This window comes from Sphaerodactylus townsendi, linkage group LG02, assembly GCF_021028975.2.
Source record: "Sphaerodactylus townsendi isolate TG3544 linkage group LG02, MPM_Stown_v2.3, whole genome shotgun sequence".
NCBI classification, from domain to species: domain Eukaryota; kingdom Metazoa; phylum Chordata; class Lepidosauria; order Squamata; family Sphaerodactylidae; genus Sphaerodactylus; species Sphaerodactylus townsendi.
In genome coordinates, this window is record NC_059426.1 from 161,486,589 (window position 1) to 161,508,844 (window position 22,256).

A 22,256-nucleotide genomic window follows, 5' to 3' on the forward strand; every position below is an offset into this window, starting at 1 on the left:
ATCTGTGCTCAGAATTCTGTTTTCCTGATATTGTGCTGTGAAAACATGCCCTCTGTGTGGCATAGCTTGAGAAATCCCAGGCACAAGGTCACCATGGTGCTTAGAAATTTCTTTATGACACCAGGTTGTATGGCCATGTTCCAGTTGCTACTGGAACACAGCCATACAACCCAGAGAACTCGCAACACCTTAGTACAGTGGTGGCGAACATATGGCACTTCAGATGTTCATGGCCTACAATTCCCATCAGCCCCTGCCAGCATGCCAATTGTCCATGCTGGCAGGGGCTGATGGGAATTGTAGGCCATGAACATCTGGAGTGCCACAGGTTCGCCACCATGGCCTTAGTGATTCTGGCTGTGAAAGCCTTTGACAATACAGTAACTCAATTTATTATTGAAAAGTGAGAAAAAAACAAAAAATTACAGGATCGTAATTATGTAAGCAGTGAATAACTTTACCAGGTATATTCAACTCATTTTAATTATTGTATACACAGTTGACAGTTGCAAAATAGTATATTTCAGTTAGATTAAATGATGGGTCTAGACATTAAATGATGTATCCAGACAGTTGGGACCTTGAAAAATATATTGGAAATCAGGCTTTGTGATAAATTCTGTATTGCATAGCTATAAGATTTCATGTTGAAGGAATATATTTACTGGTATTGCTTGAGGTCGCGCATTGGAGTAGTCCAAACAATTAATGTAGTTTTCAAAAGATTCCCTTCTGGAAATGGTCTTTGGCCTTCTTAGAGTGTGTGTGAGAAATCAAAATAAAACAGGGAATAATACACAACTCAGTGGTTCCCTGAATAGCTTTCTGTCAGAGTGTGACATTTGAAAAGCAGAGAATGTTGTAATATTGAAGTGGAATATTTGTAAAATCATTTTTCAATTGCTGGCAAGTAAAATTGTTTCTGGATGGTTCCCTGATGGCCTTTAGGGAGCTTTCCCATTGACATGGCTGTCACTCCTGTTGAAGTCCTAGTTGGTCTCTGGAACTGGGAAATGAATATTCCTAAGCTGATCTCTTCATTTGTAGAGCCTGGTTTCATGGTTTGCTGCAGGTCTTCAGCTAGCAAAGCAAATAGCAGGTGTCCAGAACACAACTATAGGTACCGAGATGCACTGTGGAATTGACATAGCCACTGGGCATAAAATATATTCTGTTTCTAAGAAGAAGGCTCAGATATCAATGTATTGTCAAAGGCTTTCATGGCCGGATTCAACTGGTTCTGGTGGATTTTCCAGGCTGGCTCTGAAGATGCCAGCCACAGATGCAGGCGAAACGTTAGGAACAAGATCCACCAGACCACGGCCACACAGCCCAGAAAACCCACCAGAACCAGCTCAGATATCAGTTTGTTTCTCACGTGAGGATTTGAGCAATAAACTCTTACTACTTCACTCAGCTGATGTTTCCCTTTTCCCAAAGTTCATGCATCTTATGATTGTCAGGTTGTAAAATGTTAAATACACCGGCAGGAAATTCATCTGTTTCTTTGTTGTTTTAAAAAATATGAATAGCAAACAAACCATTGGAAGCAGCCTTCAGTAGTTAATTAACACTTGTATAAGATTTATTTGTAATGATTTCGCCAATCAAAGCTTTGGGAAAGAAAGCCAATTTTTAAAAAACTTTAAACAAATTAAAAAAACTTGGCTTAATGAACAACAAATATTGATATATTACTTAGGAGTGTTTACTTTCTGCATGTCAATATGCAAATATAGTAGAGTGCAGGGTTTTCCTGTTGTCAATCATTGTTCAGTTTCCCCTTATAGGTTTCTGAATAAAAGTTTAAGCGTATAGTGTTGAGTTGGCGCTTTAGTCAACTGATCTGTCAGCTCGCCAAGGCACATTGCTTGTTAAACTTAATTAGATGACGTTAAGTATTCCTTAAAACTGAGAATATCACTATGTAGGTGGCAACTTTCCTTTACTAAAAATTCATCATGTTGTCTCAAGGTGAAGACCCCTTTCCTCCTAGCCAGCAGCAGTTGAGCCAAACCTTCATCTGCCCCCAGTATGACTGCAGGCATCTCCACACAGGAATGCAAGCTGTCAGTGGTGGCAATGATCACCGTCTGGCATCATCTGTGACTCTTTCTTTCTTGGTATGGGAAACTCTGGTGTTCTAGGATAAAAGCCAAAGAAGCTGTTTACTTTTTTTTTAGAATTTCCACTGAACATTGCTAAAAGATACAGTTCCCTTCAATTGTTTACATATTTCATTGCGTTGTTTCACAATAGCCGATACCTAATTAGTTTCTGCAAGTATGGAACCTGTTGAATAAATTGTCTCATTTGCTCTAATAATGCTAGTTCTTTAAAACATTTGATCGTTATTTGATAATATTTAACTTTGAAACTTTTGTGGATAATCAAATGCGTAACGTTATGCAGATAACTCCCTCAAACTCCCCCCCCCCCCCAAAAGCTTGACCATGAACCTCGGTGTGCTGAAATTACATCCTTGTTCTCTTTAAGAAACCTGATTATGCTTTTTATTTGTTTTTTAACAGCTTGCCAGCAAAAAGTCAAACAGCGTTCCACCTGCCACACAATTATCTAAAATCAAAGTACCTCAACCGCAGACTGCAGCGAAGAAAGAAAAACGGCAGAGTTCTTCTAGGTTTAGTATTACCAGTAGCAGAGAACTCCAAAAACTGCCAGCTTTAAAAGGTAAGACTTTGTCACGGAAGCATTTATGATTGGAGGGCGTATGATCCTAGGTGTGGGTCTGGTCACTGCCTGGATGGGAGACTTCCTGGGAACCCTGTGTACATCAATCACCTTGTATTCTGTTGTGGAGGAAGGGCAGGATATCAATGTATCCTTTGGAAGATTTCTAGAAGGCTCATTTAGGAGGAGAAAGGCAGAAGCACTTTTGTGTTGCCTAAGAGGAGTACATTGCAGAGCTGGACATTTCTTGAAAACGGCAATTCAAGCAGTGCTCAGGGATCCTTGAAGCGGTTGGCAAAGAAACTGGAGACTCGCTGTAAATATAGCTTATCTTGTGGTCCTTAGCTATGAACACCTGACTACGTTGGTGCATTTACTTGCATTGTCCCATCATGCTGGGGCAGATATTAACTCTGAATTTTTGTGGAGGGGGTTCCTATTGAACAAGCATCATGCTTGTGGGAATATCTTCTGCTGAATCGACTATACAAGTTTTCTTTTTTGGTGAGGCTGAAGGCCATTTTGGAAAGAAACTGAGGGGCCACAACAAAGTCAGCTACCATCCAGAAAATTGAACACATGATCAGGTCTTGCTTTCACCTGTAGGAGACAAAGATATGACCACAAGCCAGCTTGTATCCTACAGTGCAAATGCTCCATCTGTGCTTGTGGTGTGTACTCACTTGATTGTAGTCTAAGTGTTGCTTATCTCAGGGGTCTGGCTTTTTAAAGCAGGTCTTGTGTTTGCCACAGACATCATTATTTTTCACAAATTCTGGACAGTTAGTGGCAAATTGTAATGTTTAAGATAAGTGAAATTGTTATTAAATACATCAGATTATTAGTTTTAAGTTACAGTTTATACACACACACACTAATGCATTACAATACAGGTTTACATTTTAATTGAGCTATCTCCCTCATTAAGAACACTTTCCTGGTCAGTTACTATCACTTCAGGCCCCAATTCAGTTTATATTTTAAGTTGCATTTTTTTTCTCCAGTGTGCATTCCTTTATACTTGCATCAGATTTCATTTGTCACCTTGTTCCTTACTTGCACTCCAGATAAGTTATAAACAAATTAGAAGCACTCGTCTCTGTAGAATTCCCTATACTTACCTACTTTCCTTCACTGTAATAATTGTGCATTTAATCCTAGTATCTACTTTGAGTTGCTTAATCAGTTTCTAATCCACGAGTGGCCTTTGATGAAGGACTGTGCTACAGCTTTTAAATTCTCTGTACGTACTGCTTACTGGATCGTCCTTGTCCACACATTTGTTGACCCGCTTGAAGTCCAGAAGTCGGTGAAATGGGACTTTCCTTTACAAAAGCCATGTCGATTCTTCTTCTTTAGGGCGTTTTCCTCCACATGCTTAATAATTTTATGCTTAATTAAAGTTTCAATCAATCTACCAGGAACAGATGAAACTTGTCTGTAATTCCCTCACTACTGGATTGAAGGCTGATTTCAGTGACAGCATGCGTATTTTTATTGGACAGGTGCACTCTCTCATCCACGAGCCTTAAAAGCCCTTGGATGAATGATCACCCTGCTTAATCTGCTTGAAAACAGCAGCTTTGCAACAGATCAGCCGCTGCACATTTTTTACACAGCAACCAAACACTTCTGCTTTGTCATAGGTAACTCCTGAACACTCTCCACAATATGCTATCTCCCGTTTCCTTTTAGTAGTTCTTTCACATCTTTGTTGACCAAAGGATCCAGGGTTTTTCTGGCCAGTTTCCTGCTTCTGATGTATTTTTTAAAAATCATATTACTTATGAAGGAAAAGAAGAGTTTGGATTTTTCTCTCCTGTAAGGAGTCTCAAAAGTGGTTTACGAATTCCTTCCCTTCCTCCTCCCCCACCCCACAACAGACACCTTGTGAGGTAGGTGGGGCTGAGAAAGTTTCGAGAGAACTGCGGGTAGCTCAAGGTCACCCGCAGTCTTCAGTTCACCAGTTAAGAGTCCACTCATGTGGAGGAGTGAGAATAGAACCCAGTTCTCCAGATTTGAGTCCACCGATCTTTTAGCAATACGCTCCACACATTCTCATTTCCCCACCTTATCAACTTACGTTTACTGTGAGAGATATTGTGTTGCTCCTTGTTCACCTCAGCTGTAAAGGGAACATTCTTGCATTTTGTGATTACATGGGCGTTGCTTGTTAATGATATGGGCATCCTCTTAAACTTGATGGTGTTTTTCCTAATCTGAAATATCTATTCTATTAGATTCTGTTTATTTGGACTTAAATAGCTTGTTAGCATCCTGAAGAGATTTTATCCCTTTCCTCATCTTTTAGACACGTGTCTTGTTCTGAAATTAAACATCATGTTGGACCTTTCTGATAGCCTTGCATTCACATATGAATGCTGAACAAAATAGCCCTGTGGTTACTTGTTCCTAATTGGTGCAACTATACTTCATAACTCACACTAGGTCTTGAGCATTCCCCCGGACTAGTTCCTAGGATGGCTGCTGGAAGGCACAAGTATTTTTAATATCTCCACATTTTATTACTCTTTCATGACCTCATCATTCATTAACACGGTCACTATGAGGGTAGTTGAAGTCACGCAGTATTACACAAGTTTCTTTTACTGGTTACCTGCCTTATTTCCTTGATATCGAGATATGTCACCTTTGATCAAGTGCACAACATGTATCCCCAATATTATCCTTCAAGTCTGGCACTAATTAGCATCTTTGTAGGGGGAATCAGTTTTGCTTACATTTTGTAGCTCATTGGACTTCATACTGTCTCTGCCAGTCTTTCCAACTCTTATAAGTCCTATATCTTTCCTATATAGTTTGTATCCAGGCATAGCCCATCTTTCTGATTTCGCCCATTTCAGGTTTCTGAAAATGCCCAAAGTTTTCTTCAAGTACATATTGGGATTGTGTAAATTTTAATCTGCACCATCACAGGAAAAAAATTGTGTATGCATATTTTTGAAAGTGAAATTGTTTGCCATTGTGCCAGGTTTGCTGTTAGTCTATGATCAAATTCATGCATGCCCCTTAACATTTTTCAGTTCCTCTCCAAGTTTTATTTATTTGTTTTTTTAAAGAGATTATTTTAAATGCTCTCGTATTGATTCCCGCATTGGCCATGCAGGAAGGTCTTATAATGTGCATGTGATTTCAGCCTTATAAGGGCAGTGGGCAAGAGTGGTGGAAAGTGAGTTGCAGAGGAATCCAGTTTTACAAGTCTCTGTAGTTTGGTGGAAGATCCTACATTTTTGAAATATGGCAAAGTATTTTGGATAAGCGAGTGCTTGGATTTTGTTGTAGGTTGATTGCTTCATGCTGAATTTACAAGATTAAATCTGGACGACATATAGTTTCTGCCGTCTTGTCTTTTGCCTCTGCTTGAATTTTATATGGCTGTACGGGTAGCCATTTGTCCAAAACCTACAGCACGTACTGCAATTTGCCTCCCCTCTGTGCTGACCTACACAGGTGCTTGCTACTTTGTGAAATCTCTGTTATAGAGTTTGTGCAGATCCTATACTTGAGAATTGCTCGCTTTTACAAGACAGAAGTGTTCCCCTATGACATGAGCAGGAGAACAGATTTGCACTAAAGTGAGCTAAGAGCTTGTGAAGAATTGCTGGAGTATGTAAGTAGGGGAGAGACAATTAGGAAATCTTCTCCATCTGACCCAAATCTCCTCCTCCAAGATATTGTAGCCTCTGTTGCTGTCTTCATGGTAGATACTCAGCGGTGAAGTACCAGGTACAGTTGAGTATATATGAAGTGAGAGAGAATGTGGGAATCTTCATCTGAGACCCAAGTCTCCAGAATAAGTTCTCTGGGTGTCAATAAGTAGATTCTTCCCCTTTAACTGATTCTTAGCTGCTTTCGAGTGTATCTAGTCCTAGCCAGGCTGGTGTTTAAGGTAACGTCTTTTGGTAAACGTGCAGTGCCATATTTTTCTGCATATCTAGAAAATCTCTTGAAATTCCTGTCAGATTTGCACTAAAGTGAGCTAAGAGCTTGTGAAGAATTGCTGGAGTATGTAAGTAGGGGAGAGACAATTAGGAAATCTTCTCCATCTGACCCAAATCTCCTCCTCCAAGATATTGTAGCCTCTGTTGCTGTCTTCATGGTAGATACTCAGCGGTGAAGTTACAGAGTACAGTTAGTATATATATATGAAGTGAGGAAGAGAATGGCAGAATCTTCATCTGAGACCAAGTCCAGAATCCAATTCTCTGGAGTGGTCAATAAGTAGATTCTTCCCCTTCAACCACAGTTCCTTAGCTTCTTTAGGAATTAGCTTATTATCTAGTCCTAGCCAGGCTGGTGTTTAAGGTAACGTCTTTTGGTAAACGTGCAGTGCCATATTTTTCTGCATATCTAGAAAATCTCTTGAAATTCCTGTCTTGTCCTGATAATCCCATTGTGCAGCTTTGTCCACCTAAAGGCCAGACAGGATACAGTTAGCTGAAGTGAAATCATTCACAACTTCTTACACTATTTAACCAAGTGATACATAATCATTGTCATCTAAACACTCAAGATTGGCTGTCCCAGATGGCTTTCATACTGTTCAGAATATAAAATGGGAAATCACCATCAGTGCTGGTAAGATCCCCCTGCGCTGAGCAGTACTGGTGCTGAGGCAGTGTTGGCGCCCAGGCGTAGTCACCAAAGACAGTTAAAGAAGGTATGCTTTCCCACATTCCTGCTCTGGTTATCCTTATGTGCAGTGCCAATCCTGGTTTTTGGGATTCATTTTTCATTCATTCATTGGTTTTGGTTTCATTTGCTGCCACTTCCCTTCGTGGGCTCAGGGTGCATTAAAATGTCAGAGCTGCTACTGCTTAACATACATTTTCCCAACTGAAATAGAGGCAATGCGTAACACATTCTGAGTTGCTTTCCAAACCTGATTTTAAAACAAATCTTTTTAGAAGTACAGTTCACAACTCATAGAATTTTGTCTTGCCCTCTTGAATTCAGGCCTTGGAAAATGGATACACCTGTCATAGAGGTCTATATCAAGGTAGGCATCCATTAAACAAGTTGCTAGTTGTGACTATGAGCTTCTGTTGATTTGATCTTTTTATTTTAGTATTTTCAAGTACAGACTAACTGTGGAGTGCTGAGTGATGTTCTTTGGTTTGTTTGGACTAGACTAGCTGCATGTGACATGCAGAATGACTGAACGAATCTGCTTAGCACACCTTTTTGTTGGAGAGCCTGCGGAGCATGCCAGTCAGTATCTTTAGAGCTTTTGTGAAAGCCTTGGAAGGAAAGTGATGACAAAATTGATTTGTGTTTCTGGAACAATATAAAAGTATTGGAATGCATGAGACTGAAATTCCTCATTTTTAATCATAGTTAATTGCTACTATCTGGTGATATTTGAAATTGGAACCACATTCCATGGAACTTAAGACTTTGGAGAAAAAAACTTAAAAGATGTTTGGAGGGACTATTGTGAAAGTTATTAGTAGCTGCTTTTATATTTACATCTAGCTGGCTGAAGATTGCATTAACTTCATGGCTTTACAGCTTTCCTCAGAGAAAAGTGAAAACACTACAAAATTAGACTAAAATGCTTACTAAATTATACATTAATAATCTCTCTAGGAATTAACAAACATAACTCTCAGACTGGGTAGCCACTAAAGCAATACTATCTGTAAATACATTTAAAAACCAGAGCCTTGGTCTTGGTTGTCAGGTGATGTATCACAGTCATCAGTATAAAGTCCAGGATAGAAGCCAAGTTCCGATGACTATCCAGGTAACAATTTGTTTTGTTGTAACTTCATCAGTAGTCTTTTTGGTCTTGTCCTGGTAAGATCACTGTTCTTATAATATCAGCCTTGCTCTCAAGAAGAATCTGGTAGCACCCTTCATTGTATATGCAATCGTTCGTTTCTAGCATGCTGACTGATCTTTCCACAGATCAAAGTATGAGTGACTTATGGCTCAGTTCAGACATCCCATAAACCCATGATTTGTTTAAACTTACTGTAGTTTGTTCCAGTGTCTGATGGCAGGATACTCCCCTCTGTAGTTAGTTAGGGTCTATTAATCTACAATCTGAGGTGCCTTTTTTAAAAAAACAACACCTTACAGATAAAGCTAAACCAACTTTGGTTTCTACATCAACTTCTGGATTGGATCCTAACCCATCTTGAAGTGGAATGACCTTCATTCAGACAATTTTACTTACTACAGTTAGTTTCAACAAACCATGGTTGCACATGCTGTCTGAACTGAGTGACTGACTGTTTTCAACAAGCTTATTAACAGGATGTTGTGGGTTTTCCTGGTTATGTGGCCGTGTTCCAGTAGCATTTTCTGCTGATGTTTTGCCTGCGGGATCCTCTGAAGATTCCAGCCACAGATGCAGGCAAAACGTTGGGAGAAAATACTACTGGAACACGGCCACACAACCTGGAAAACCCACAACATCCTAGCGATTCAGGCTGTGAAAGCCTTCGACAAGCTTATTAACAGTTATGGTTTTATGGAAAGGACTTTGGCAAAGGCAGAAAATATAAACATTCTCCTACAGCATTCTGAGCCGCTGTTTGAGATTGAAAAATCAATAACAGCGATTTGTATGTTTGTGGCCTGATTAATATGTCTGCATGCTGTAGGCCTCGTTTGGGCCTTTTTGCATGGACTGGAGTAGGCTTGCTCAGTTCTGCAATCTGCACACAATCCTTTGACGATCCTCCAGAAGCCAGTATACAGGAGCTCTCCATATTCTGTTCATACAGGATTTTGCCTTCCTGTCCCACTGACAAGTGATCTGTGGCATAAGGGCGCCTGAAGTATCTGGAAAAGCTCCATTGGATGGTGTTGTACAGACAGAGAGGTGGCAGACAAGCAAGGTCACTTTGCTGCCATTTCCACCACAGAGTAATCACAGAACATATGTACATTTTAAAAAAGGTATAATGCCTTGATAAGATCAGGCTATCCTGATCTTGTCGGATCTCAGAAGCTAATCAGGGTTGACCCTGGCAAATATTTGGATGGGAGCCCTCCAAGGAATACCCGGTTTGTGACATGGAGGCAGGCAGTGATAAACAAGCTTTAAAATCTCTTGTCTTGAAAACCTCACCAGGGATCGACATAAGTCAACGGCAGCAAAAACAGAAATTCCCTTCCCTTGGATCTCTGTAGCTTTATAGTTAGCAGGATGGATAAAAATCAATTACCATTTTAAAAAATTAAAAATGGATTTCTTTTTATTTAAATCCAGTTTTTATTTAAATTAGATTTTTCCTCAAAAGACCTGTTATTTAAAAAATCTGTTTAAATAGTTTTCTATTTAAGATACTTTACAGTTATTCATCATGAAATAAGGATTAATTTTTAATTATGGAACATGAGACTGTATCCATGCAAGGTTTAAAATTTTTGGTAAATGAATCCCATTAATCCATTCAGAATGTCTTGCTTTTCCAAAGGTTTCTGTAAGATTATTTTGGGCAGTTTTTCTATGCACAGTTTTTTTCCATCTACAGTTGCAAAACGGCACCTGGGACCCAACCCCTGGCCAAAGTCCCCCACTGCCATGCTCCCCTTCCCCGCAGTCAGCTCCACCCAGCGCGTAGTAGGTGGTAGCCAGCGCTGAGACGGGGAGCAGCAGGTTGTTGTGTGGTGTGGGCCAAGCTGGACTAGACTGAGCAGGGGAAGGGAGGCTGGCAGAGCAAGGGTGTGGGTGCAGGTGTATGCTGCACACAGGGTGGGAGGTGCACCAGGGCTGAGGTGAGCTCCATGTTCCAGGAGTAGTGGCGCTGTGGGTCGTGTCAGCCCAGCCTCTTCCTAGGCGAGGCACAGGCTTTGAACCGTGGAGGAAGCCCATGGGTGGCGATGACCCTCCCCCAGGCTGTCCCTGCACCTGTTGCAAGCCTGGGCAAAGCTGTTTTTCTCTCCTTTTTTAAAGGCTTGATCTGAAACTTCGGCAGCTTCAGTATCAGCCACTTTCCCGAATTCTCTCCGTTGCCACCCTCTGGACCTGTGCCAGTGCCCTGTCTGAAGAGCAGCTGAGGGGGGGGAGGCTGGCAGAGCGGGAGGTAGCAGGGGGCCAAAAGGCACCCCCCATGTGACTGAGGCAAATGATCCTTCATCCTGTGCCCCCTCTGGTTCCCCCAGATATGCCACTGTCGATCTAGAAATTATCACAGATCCTTTGGTTTTGCAGTTTTCAAAACTGTGAATTTTTTGTCTGCAGAGATAACGTGCCTCTACTTCACAGTAAAAATGTTATGAAATAAATATTCAGAGTTCCAGAAAAGACCTTAATCCCATTGTTCCTTTACAAATCTATGTACGTAGACTCAAACTCCTCCCTTTGAAGTTCTAAGTTTCAAGAGGTTCAATGAATAGAAGATTGTTTGGTGTGGAACTGTTTCATTGGTTTAGTGGAACTGCTTTTTTCACTTTTTAAAATATCCCGTTCTTCTCAATATTACAGCCTCCCTCCAATATTGCTTTTGCGCTTACAATTCCCATGATCCTTTGCATAGTATTTTTTAATGGACAAAAGAGACCCTTCCTTTCTTTTTCTTCTCCTTGCTGAATCCAACCCTATGCTTGCCTGATGTATTACTGTAACCTGTATTTCTGTTTGACCTCATCTGAACTACATCCTCATTTAGTCTCCATTAGCTAGAAGCTAATAATACAATAATTAGTTGTCTCCTTTAATTGACATAATAAAAAATCTTTACCAGCGTACTTTTGTAAACAGTTCATTATGCAAAAGCTTCCCCATTGCTGGGCCAAACATCTATATATGTTTTGCCATTTGTTTTACTAGCTTTTAAAATATAACTAACTGTACTTTCTGATTAGTTATCTGTGTTGTCATGCATTGAACATCTTTAAATAGCTTTTCCAAGATTGAAGTTACCTCTACGTGAGGGTGGAAATTTGAACATTGCTTTAAAAAATAATAAAACAAAGTTGGATTTAATAAAACATTTCCATCCATCCTGTCACATACTCCTCTCCAAAAAACAAAGTTTTCCAACAATTTTTTCTTTCGTTTTAAGCTTTTTGTAGCAATCTAAGCTGTATGCCTTGTTTACTAAACATAAAAGGTATTTGTTACCTATACCATCAGAATTCTGTGCTGAGAACTGCCAAGAGGTTGTAGGAATTGCACAGGGCACTGAACTTCCTCCAGACCCACATTCATAAAACCCTTATTCTGTTGGCCCTTGGACTTCTAAGGTTTCAGCAAGAGTTGCTTGCACCACTTCAAGTGCAACCATAATAGCTGAACTGCTAAAACCCTTAAGAAAACTTCTGGAATAAAGAGTCATCCTGGTTGTACTATTTTTGCAGAATGCGTTGGTAAGTGGTTCAGCAACTTAATCCTTTTAGGGCATCGTTATTTGTACCTTTGTAAACAGTGTCCTCATCCACTTATCATTAATGGTTTTCTTCCTGCAAAAAGAAAAGTAACTGGGCTTTGAAACAACCCTTCAAAATTACTGATTTTGGACGGGGTTGCTTTTTAACCCAAGCATATGGGGTTTTTAAAATGCTTTGATAAGTTTTAACAAAATAATTGTTTGTTTTTGATCCAGGTAAGCATTCAGCTAGGTTTCATTGGAGAGCATTTACCTAACCACAGGCAGATACTTGCTTTGTATAGAAAATTAACCTTTCTGATAACCAAAAATGTTAGCAATTAATGATAAGATGTTTGAAACAAGCTCTGGGTCTTTTTTCTGACACCCCAAACACAATTGCTAACATTTTACTACTTCCAAGACACTATGGAATCTTTCTTGGGATAGTGAACGCACTCCAAATACGATTGTTCAAGAACTTCCGTGATGCAGCGGCCAAGAAAGCCAATGTGATTCTGGGCTGCATCAATAGGAGTATAGTGTCTAGATCGAGGGATGTAATTGCACCTCTCTATTCTGCATTGATTAGACTTCACCTTAAATATTGTGTACAATTCTGGGCACCTCAATTGAAAAAGGATATTGACAAGCTGGAGCAGGTCCAGAGGAGAGCAACCAAAACAGTAAAAGGTCTGGAATTCATGCCCTACAAGAAGAGACTTAGGGAGCTGGGTATGTTTAGTTTGGTGAAGAGACGGTTAAGAGGTGACATGAAAGCCTTGTTTAGATATTTGAAGGGATGTCATGTTGGTGAGGGAGCAAGCTTATTTTTTGCAGCTCCAGAGGCTAAGACCAGGAGTAATGAGGTTTCAGGTGAAAGAAAAGAGATTCTACCTAAACATCAGGAAAAATTTCCTGACAGTAAGGGCTGTTTGACAGTAGAATGGATTACCTCGGAGTGTGGTGGAGTCTCCTCCTTTGGAGATTTTTAAAGAGAGGCTGGATGACCATCTGTCAGGAGTGCTTTGATTGTGTGTTCTTGGATGGCAGGGGGTTGGGCTGGATGGCCCTTGGGGTCTCTTTCAACTCTATAATTCTATGACACATGAGTTAAAAGTATTGAATGAACAGGTTGCTTAATTGATTCTGGCAAGCCCACAATACATAGAGAGATTTGATACACATAGAATAGATTCTCAATACTATTCACTTTAAAGTAATGAAGTGTTGGGCTTTTTTGAGAGGGCCAATTGGATTGGTATTCCAATTTGTATGTATTCCATTTTTAATTAAGGATTTGATATGTTTGTAGAATTGCTCTATCCTTCCTCTACAGTCCCGGGAACTATGAAGGAAACTGCCTCCTAGAAGGAAATAAAAGTGTGTGTCTGCCTGTTTGGGATAGAGACTTTTTTTTAAAGTGCAGAGTTATTGCCACTTACTCTGTCCCACCACCTGCCTTGTGCATGATAACAAGTAACTGAAAGTTTTCCTCTTGACAATGTAAGATGCTGTAAGTCTGCATTAACCAGTGGGTAAAAACCACCTAAATAAAGTAAATATAATTGAAGATACAGGTACTTGGGAAATCTGACTTTGTATGTAAAAGCTCCCTGTGAAATACAGTCGTGTTCTGATGAATTTTATGCTTATGTGCATTTTCAGTGTGCACACACAAGATTAAAACAAATCCAGAAGTTTAAAAAAATCTAAAATGGGCACTCTGGAGTCCTTTATTATGCCTCTGCCATAGTGTACTAATGGGGTTCTCGTCTATGGGAAGTCAAGGGAGTTCTCTTAATTATATTGAGCACAGGTAAGAGATGTATTTGGAATTTAAATTATGCATATTTGTGTCACTAATTCCTAAACTTATGTTGTTGCCTAGCCAAATTAAATTGGCAGTGATGATCAGTCTCACAATTGCATGATTTATTTTGTTACAACATTTCTACCCTGTCTTCCTTATCATTCTTGGTGACTTAAGCCAGTATGTTGGAACAAAACATTATAATCAGAACTTCACAACAAGCACTACAGCAACTAAATGTCCCAAATGCCCACCACATGATCTTAGTTCTGTTAAAGGGGTCGCTTACATAACATAGACTTACAGTGTTTTCAGAACCAATCAAAGATACAAATCTTCAATTTTCCTGGGAGATAGTTTGAACAAGAAATACTTAGGAGGAAGCTGTTAATAGATGAAGGAGGTTAGATCGTAGAAGCAGCATGTTTGGAACTGACACATTCAGTTTTATTGTTTTTTATTGTTACTTTTATTGTTTTTTGGGTTTGGTTTTTTGTAGCCTACCTGAAAAGCATAGCTACCCTGTACTGGTACAAACCAGGTGTTCATTTTAGATCATGCTCCTTCTACTACGTTGGCTGACCAGATACACTGAGAAGGTGCAGGTGGAGCAATAGAGAATGAGCCATCCGCTGATGTTTCTCTGGTCTTCTGGTTATCAAATCTATACTGCTCCCAAGTAAAAAACCCTTCCATATTTAGCTAATATCTGCTAATGTGTCTTTCAGTGGCTTACATCATGGGGGATTTTCTGATGCTTTAGGAAAAAAAGTGCAACCTTAAGTATTCTCATTTCCCTAGGTACGTATTGAATAAAGTAGTACTTTCTCTTGCCTCCTCTTAAACCAACTGTCAGCATGACAGTGGACCTTAGGGGCCTTAGAAGAAGGTAGCTGGTTCATAATTTCCTTGTAGAGAAACGACTCACAATTTTTAGATGCATTTTTCTTCACCTTCTAGGTGTAATTTAGGTTGATGCTGAGGAAAATCTCACTTGGGATAACCACTGGAAATGTTTCCAGATTATGTTTTATTAAGTAATTGATGTCACTACTCAGTTTTAGTCTTGTCACTGATGTGATTTCTGGCACCAGTTCAGAGGGTAGCTGTTTCAGAGCTGTGCAATTGTGTGTATGTGCATAAAGTGCTATCCAATGATAGCCAACTTATGGTGAGTTTTCAAAGCAAGTGATAAAGCAGAGGTGGTTTGTCATTGTGGCAACATTATGGTGGTGCAGCTAAAACATATGAAGGTAAGGAAATAAATGGTGCAGAGGGAAACAAATTTGTTTTGCCTTGATGTAGCCCCCTTGTTTTTTTCACAGCTGACACATACGCCAACTATGCCAAGCTTCAGGTTTTTCTGCAGGAACACAGGCATTTATAACAACTTTCTTAATGATTTCAGTAAATTGTTGAATTTGTCTTCGAATACATTTTGAATTATTTGCCTTTTATTTCATAAATGTTCAGTTCGTCACTGCAAGCATCAGTTCTTCCTTTGAACCTGAGGACATCTTATGGGTGATTCCCATTATTCAATCAGGGTGGCAGGAAATGAATTTTTTTCTCCTTCCTGTCATGCATGGGATCACCACCTCCTCTTCAGTTCTGGATACTCCAAATAGCAATTAACAAACTAACTTTATTATACTCAACTCTAGACTAGAATTAAACAAACATATCGTGCTATTAAAGCAAAGGAACAAGAAGGATATAAGAAATATAGAAAAACTAGCAGTAAAGTCCGTTGTATGAACAAATACAACAGGTTCTAGGGAACTGTTGGTGGGTTAACGGCACCCATCGAAGAAGCCAACCCCTCTGACCTGCTCTGGGATCTGCACCTCTTCGTTATCTTCCTCTCCCTCAAAGAGGAATTCCCCCTCCTCTCTCAAGACAGGAAGGAGAAAAACATTCATTTCCTGCCTCCCTGATGATCAAGATGGGAATCATCAAGGTGGGAATCATCCATCAGATGTCCTCTGTGTGCTTAGAGAGGAAGAACCATTCACGGGAAAGTAGCCATTGGTCCTTGTGTGTTTTAGCACATGCTTGAAAATGGGAGGTATATCTCCTGCAAACTGTGATCCTATTTGCATTTCATATACTAATGTTCAAATAAAACTCATTTTCTGCAGCCTGTAGGTTTTGTGCTTGCACTAAAATCCATAATTGGCACCATTGTTGTCAGTAAGCTTTAGGAACTGACCGATTATCCTGTTTGCTCTATCACTTCAGGTTTTCAGACAGTGGTCTAACAGAATCTCTATCTGTGAGAAGTATCACCTTTAAAAAGGTTGTTCTCATTGTGCACTTGTTGACAGGGTTGTGAAAAAACTGCTTCACATCCAGAAAAGGAAGGGTAAAAATGATTAAAATGTTGAAATGCTTGGCAAATGGATAGATAGTTTGTAAGAGATCACAGTGCCAGTGACATCAGTGTCCAGTGCTATAGGACAGGTTAAACATGTGGCAGTAAAACGCATGCAGGGGTAATTAAATGCAAATTGCAGTTCCAGAGTTACAAAAGAAAATAATCTGGCTGTTTTCCCTTGAAATGTTTACCTCCTTTCATTCAATTAATGAAACCTGCCCGGTGTCTTGATGTTCTAGTTTTGCTGATGGACGCCTGTTACGCTCTGCTGGTATGGTTCAGAAGGCCATTTCATACATTACTCTGAGGTAAACCCCAATTTCCCAAGGAACAGCATTTGTGTGATACAATGCAAGTGAGGTAGATTGCATTCACACTTCACATTTTAAAGCATGCATGTTCTATGTACCTTTTAAAAATGCAGTGTATGATATGGCCTTGGTTTGTATTATTATATTGTTTAGGAAAGCAAATGCTGCATCTTGGAGATTAGCTTGAAGTGGCTCACAAGACACTGCCATAAAAACAACTTAGGCTCATTCCGCACATGCAGAATAATGCACTTTCAAACTGCTTTCAGTGCTCTTTGAAGCTGTGCGGAATGGCAAAATCCACTTGCAAACAGTTGTGAAAGTGGTTTGAAAACGGATTATTTTGTGTGTGCGGAAGGGGCCTTTGATGATCAATATTAAAAACAAGCCAAGGGTATAAAACAACACAAAGCAAACATTGACCAGTCTAAAAATAGAACAGTCCTCAGGCAACAATTACCAGACCATAAAACTAAAAATACAAAAAATCCTTAGTTAAAAGCCTCGGTATAAAGAAATACTTTCCCCGGTGCCTGAAAAATAGTAAGGCAGTCACCAAGCAAGCCTCAAGTGGGTGCATTCCAAAGAAGAAATGCCACCAGTGAAATGTCCTTTCTCTTGTTGCCTCACATCTGCAGCAGCCCACAGAGAAGGTCTTTGAAAGTTGGGTCAGACAGTATGGAAGGAGATGGTACTTTGTCTGCCCCGGCCCCTAGCCAAACAGGACCTTAAAAGAACCAGCACTTTGAATGGCACCTGGAAACAGACAGGCAGCCAATTCATATCATTGAGCAGTAGGATAATAAAATCCCTGTATCCAGTCCCCGCCAATAGTCTGACCACCACATTTTATACCAGTTGAAGTTTCTGGAGATTTTGCAAAGGCAGCCGTGCACAATGTGTATTACAGTAATCTAAACAGGATGTGATCAAAGCATGGATCACAGTGGCCAGAACTATGTTTGCAAAGAATGTCAGTAGCTGGCATATCAGCCTAAAGCAGCGGTTCTCAACCTGTGGGTTGCGATCCCTTTGGGGGTCGAACGACCCTTTCACAGGGGTCGCCTAAGACCATCGGAAAACACATATTCATAACGGTAGCAAAATTACAGTTATGAAGTAGCAACGAAAATAATTTTATGGTTGGGGGTCACCACAACATGAGGATCTGTATTAAAGGGTCACGGCATTAGGAAGGTTGAGAACCACTGGCCTAAAGGCCTCCATGCCTCCAACCTTTGGCCAGAATGCAGCAGTACACTCCAGACTGGCAATCTGCTCCTTCAGGAAGGTGCAGTTTCCTCCAGGACAGATTGACTTTGAACACCTGTGTTACTTCACAGCAGAACTTCAGTCTTGTCTGAGTTGAGCCTCTGTTTAGCGACTCTGATTTGCCCCAATATCTTCTCCGGTTATCCCTGCTGGACTGTTACAAATTCACCTAACTAAGTTGATAAGGAGAAATCAATCTGTCATCTCGCCATTGGTGGCATCTTATTCCAAATTCCTGGATGACCTTTCCCAGCATTTTCATAAAGATGTTAGCTTGGAAGACAAGATGGACTCCTCTAGGATCCAATAGCATAAATGCCAGCACTGCCTCCTGGCACTGCCTTCTGGATCAGATCTTACCATCCACATAAGAGATCAGATCTTACCATCCACTGAAGCACAGAGATACATACACTTCAATACAGCTATCCTCTGAAGAAAGATGCCGAAGTTGATGGAATTAAAATTTCAGTCAGGACAACCAAAGCCATTTCTGTGCCTAAATCTGGATTGAAATGGGTCTAGACCAGGGGTAGGGAACCTTTAACACTCAAAGAGCCATTTGGACCCGTTTTCCACGGGAAAAGAAAACACTTGGAGCCACAAATAATTTTTGACATTTAAAATAAAGATAACACTATATATATAGGGTTTTTTTTTACCTTCTACTCCGCTCATTCTGAGAAGCGCATGGATGCGCCCACCCTGCTGCCTGCAGGGCGGGCAAGGATGAAGCCGGTGGCTCGGCCTTGCCGGCCACCAGGAAAGCGCCCACCCCGCTCCAACAGGGCGGGCAAGAGGGGAAGCCCGCAGCGCGGCCCATTCGACCGCAAGCAGTTGGTGCGCCCGCCCTGCTGCCTGCAGGGTGGGCAAGGATGGGGCCGGCAGCTTGGCTTGTGGAGCCGCAGTGCAAGGGCAGAAGAGCCGCATGCGGCTCTTGAGCCGCAGGTTCCCTACCCCTGGTCTAGACAATCAGTCATCTCTTAAGATAGCCTGAGAACCTTGCCAGACAATGATGATAATGTAGGCCATTTGGGTCCAGCCGCCTTCTTTAGGAGTAATAACTGTCTCATTTAAAGTGGTGAGAATTACATCCTCCCCCAGAAACACATTTATTATCTCTAGGCCTGACACAGTCCTACATACCATCCACAGAGGCAAAAGGTATAGCTCAGATGTGGTGGGCCATATGCTTCTAAGCAATTTGTCAGCTTCCTCAGTGCTCACCAGCTGAAAGTCATCCATCCAACTAGGAGCAGGCTGTGCTTCAGCAGTCCACGGAGGTGCTTATACTGAAATGTGCTTCCAGTTTTACATAAGCTAACCATAAATGAAAGGAAAAGTTCACATCCATTAGGCTGATTTGTCTATATGTATTATTTATTTTTAAAAATCTATAGCCTGCTTTTCTGCCCTCCCAAAGGCCAGCAGGGCGTCTAACAAATTGAAAATATGCATAACGACAACATCTTAAAAACCATTAAAACCAGCTCTAAAATGCACATACAGGAACATTAAAACAACAATGAAAACATTGGATAAGAAAGAGGGGTCACTGAAGGAACACCAAATGGAACCAAAAAAAACCCCCTTCACTCGCTGGCCGATGAGTGTCCTTGAGGAGAGAGTTCCAGAGTTTTGATGGCATGACCAAGAAGACCTTCCTCTGAGTTACTACCCACCCAGTGTCAATAGGTGAGGGTACCCAAAGCAGGACCTCTGAATATGACCACAATGGTTGGGTATGTTCATAAGGGAGCAGGCAATCCTTTGGATATGGTGGTCACAAATCATATAGGCCTTTAAAGATCAACACCAACTCTTACAATTGCGCCCAGAAACAAATTGGGAGCCAATGGAGATGAGTCAAAACTGGAGTGATACAGATCCAATGACCAGTCAACATGCTGGCTGCACCATTTGAAGTTTCCAAACACTCTTCAAGGTCAGCACTTTGTAGTAATTGACCTGGGTGTAACCAAGCATGCAGCATAGTGGCCAGATCTTTTCTGCACAGGAAAAGCCACATCTGGCTAGCTGGTCACAGCTGGTACAAGCACCTTGGCCTCACCTGCTACCTGCTTATCCAGCACACCCAGACTATGTGTCAACTGCATAGTAGTGACAGTACAGCCAAAATCCCCAGATTGCCTTACCCAGCAGTTTCATGTAGACCAGGGGTAGGGAACCTGCGGCTCTCCAGATGTTCAGGAACTACAATTCCCATCAGCCCCTACCAGCATGGCCAATTGGCCATGCTGACAGAGGCTGATGGGAATTGTAGTTCCTGAACATCTGGAGAGCCGCAGGTTCCCTACCCCTGGTATAGACCACCTCACACAAATGGAGAACGGGAGTTAATATAGGGTGAACAAACTGCAATAGATTCAGATTTCAAATGTGTATTGAAATGTTCTAGATGGGTGTATTTCCCTTGGATGGCTTCCTCATCTCATCCTTCAATAAAGAGTAGTATGTTTCCATTTACCAGGAAACAAGGTGGTGTGTGTTTTCTCTTATGCAGACACAAAGAGCCATCTGGCACGGCTCAACAGCGCACATTACTATTTTTATAGTTTGGAATACACAGCTGCCTTTGCACATATCCAGGTTCAGATAAACTGTACAATAGGCTACGGTGCTGGCTGGATTCGGTGCATTTTTTGTTTTTAATTACTTGGCTCGCCTTTGCTCTGTCCCTTACTTAAGTTATCCTTTTCAACACTCCTAGGAGAAGCGGGGGGGCTTTATTCAGTCCTCATTTCAAGAGCAAGGGCAGGGTTTCATCTGGGGAGATGAGGGTTCTTGAATTCCTCCACTCAGCTCTTTTATAAGCCTGCAGTATAGTTTCAGTTCGGGCAAAGGCAGCTGTGACCGTAATCTTTATCTTTTGAATCTCCTCACTTTAGCTTGTTGGTTGTGCGTGGTTGCCAGGCGTTTCTGCTGATGCTTGTGGTCAGCTGCAGACAGTTAAAGCTAAACTGAAACATCCTTATCTCATACAGACTTGGTTTTTAGTGGCTTTTAATTTTCGGTGTGCATATAGCTGCTTCTGATCTAATGGAATGCGACCATCTTATGCAATACTTCAGCAAGTATGACAACAGCTGGGCATTGGTTAACCTTGTTCTGCAGTGATGTGTGTTTTCCCTGGAGCTTTTTGCTAGCTGTCCTACAGCTGGCTGGGGCTGAATTTGCAAACTGGGCCAGTGTTTGTAGGAACATTACAAACCCATGCCTATTTTGACATATACGCATGAAAGTGTCCACTAAAAAGTATAGACTTTTCCTCCTTAGAATTCATCAGGAAAAAAGAATGTAAAATGTGAGTATGTAGTGGTATTTTTCAGGAAAAAAAGTTTTGAGTCCAGTAGCAACATTAAGACCAACCAAGTTTTATTCTTGGTATAAGTTTTTGGAAAGCTTATACCAAGAATAAAACTTTGTTGGTCTTAATAATGCTACTGGACTCAAACTTTTTCCTGCTGCTTCAAACTACCACTACCCACCAGAATCCATCTTCATAATATTTTTGAGAAACAGGACATACATCTTATGTGAGCAAAATGAAGACTTGGTTTTCTCAATGCTGTAAAATTGGGTGAACAATGGCCTCGGGTGGACATATGTTATGTATTAACTGAGTGTGCATGGGAGGGGGAGGGGTTTGGATAGAGTAGCTGTTTTTCATGCACAAGGTCTTCAGGTGTAAGGGTCAGGTAGAGAGCAGCTGCCAGTCAGAGTAGACAATACTCATTTTGAAAGGGGTCTGGCTCACTAGAAGTGCCGTCATGTAAAAAATCCCAGTTTTCCTGTTTAGGTTGAGATTTAGTTTCATGGATCAACTGCTTGAGACTGTTATCAAATTTTGAGTCTAATTGGGATTTTGTGGTCGTTGCGCTTTAAATTCTAACCCTTTCATACACTGTAACATAGACACTCAGAAGCAACTAAATTTTCTTGGTTTCTAAAGTGTTGTTTTTTGTTTATCCTAATGATGTTACTTTTTTCTCCTTGATTCAGCTGGCATACTGTGTAGTTCAGTTTTTAGAAAAGGACAGCACACTCACTGAGCCAGTAAGTCTTATTTCTTTTCTGGTTTTTTGGCCTTTCAAGTGCATTAACGAAATGTTTTTGAAATCTGTTTGCAAGCTAATCTCTATTCATTTGGCATAACTGTTTGATGGAGTGCAGTATTGTATTTGCATGCATTTGTGCAAATCAGTGTAAATATCACTTGCCATCTCATCTTCGAAATACTAACCATACGTTGCTGTGTGTTAAACCTTTTTATTGAAGAAATTGACTTGTAAGACTTTCAATACAGAGTCCGGGCTACTTCTATCAAGATCTTCCCTTTATTCCTTCCCCTTTCTGCTTGTACTATGCCAGTATAGCAGAATTCCTGTTCAAAGACTGTCTAAAACTGGGGTCTGCAACCTGCGGCT

At 40.8% G+C, this 22,256-nt stretch overlaps 1 protein-coding gene across 1 annotated transcript in view; it reads left to right on the forward strand.

Annotated features, from left to right (window-relative positions):
- PPP2R5C (protein phosphatase 2 regulatory subunit B'gamma) overlaps positions 1–22,256 on the forward strand; it is a 41,455-nt gene that overhangs the window by 9,507 nt on the left and 9,692 nt on the right. The window contains exons 3-4 of the mRNA XM_048484635.1: positions 2,532–2,691; positions 21,782–21,885. Of these exons, the coding sequence (XP_048340592.1) occupies positions 2,532–2,691; positions 21,782–21,885 (264 nt within the window). The remainder of the gene's footprint in view (positions 1–2,531; positions 2,692–21,781; positions 21,886–22,256) is intronic.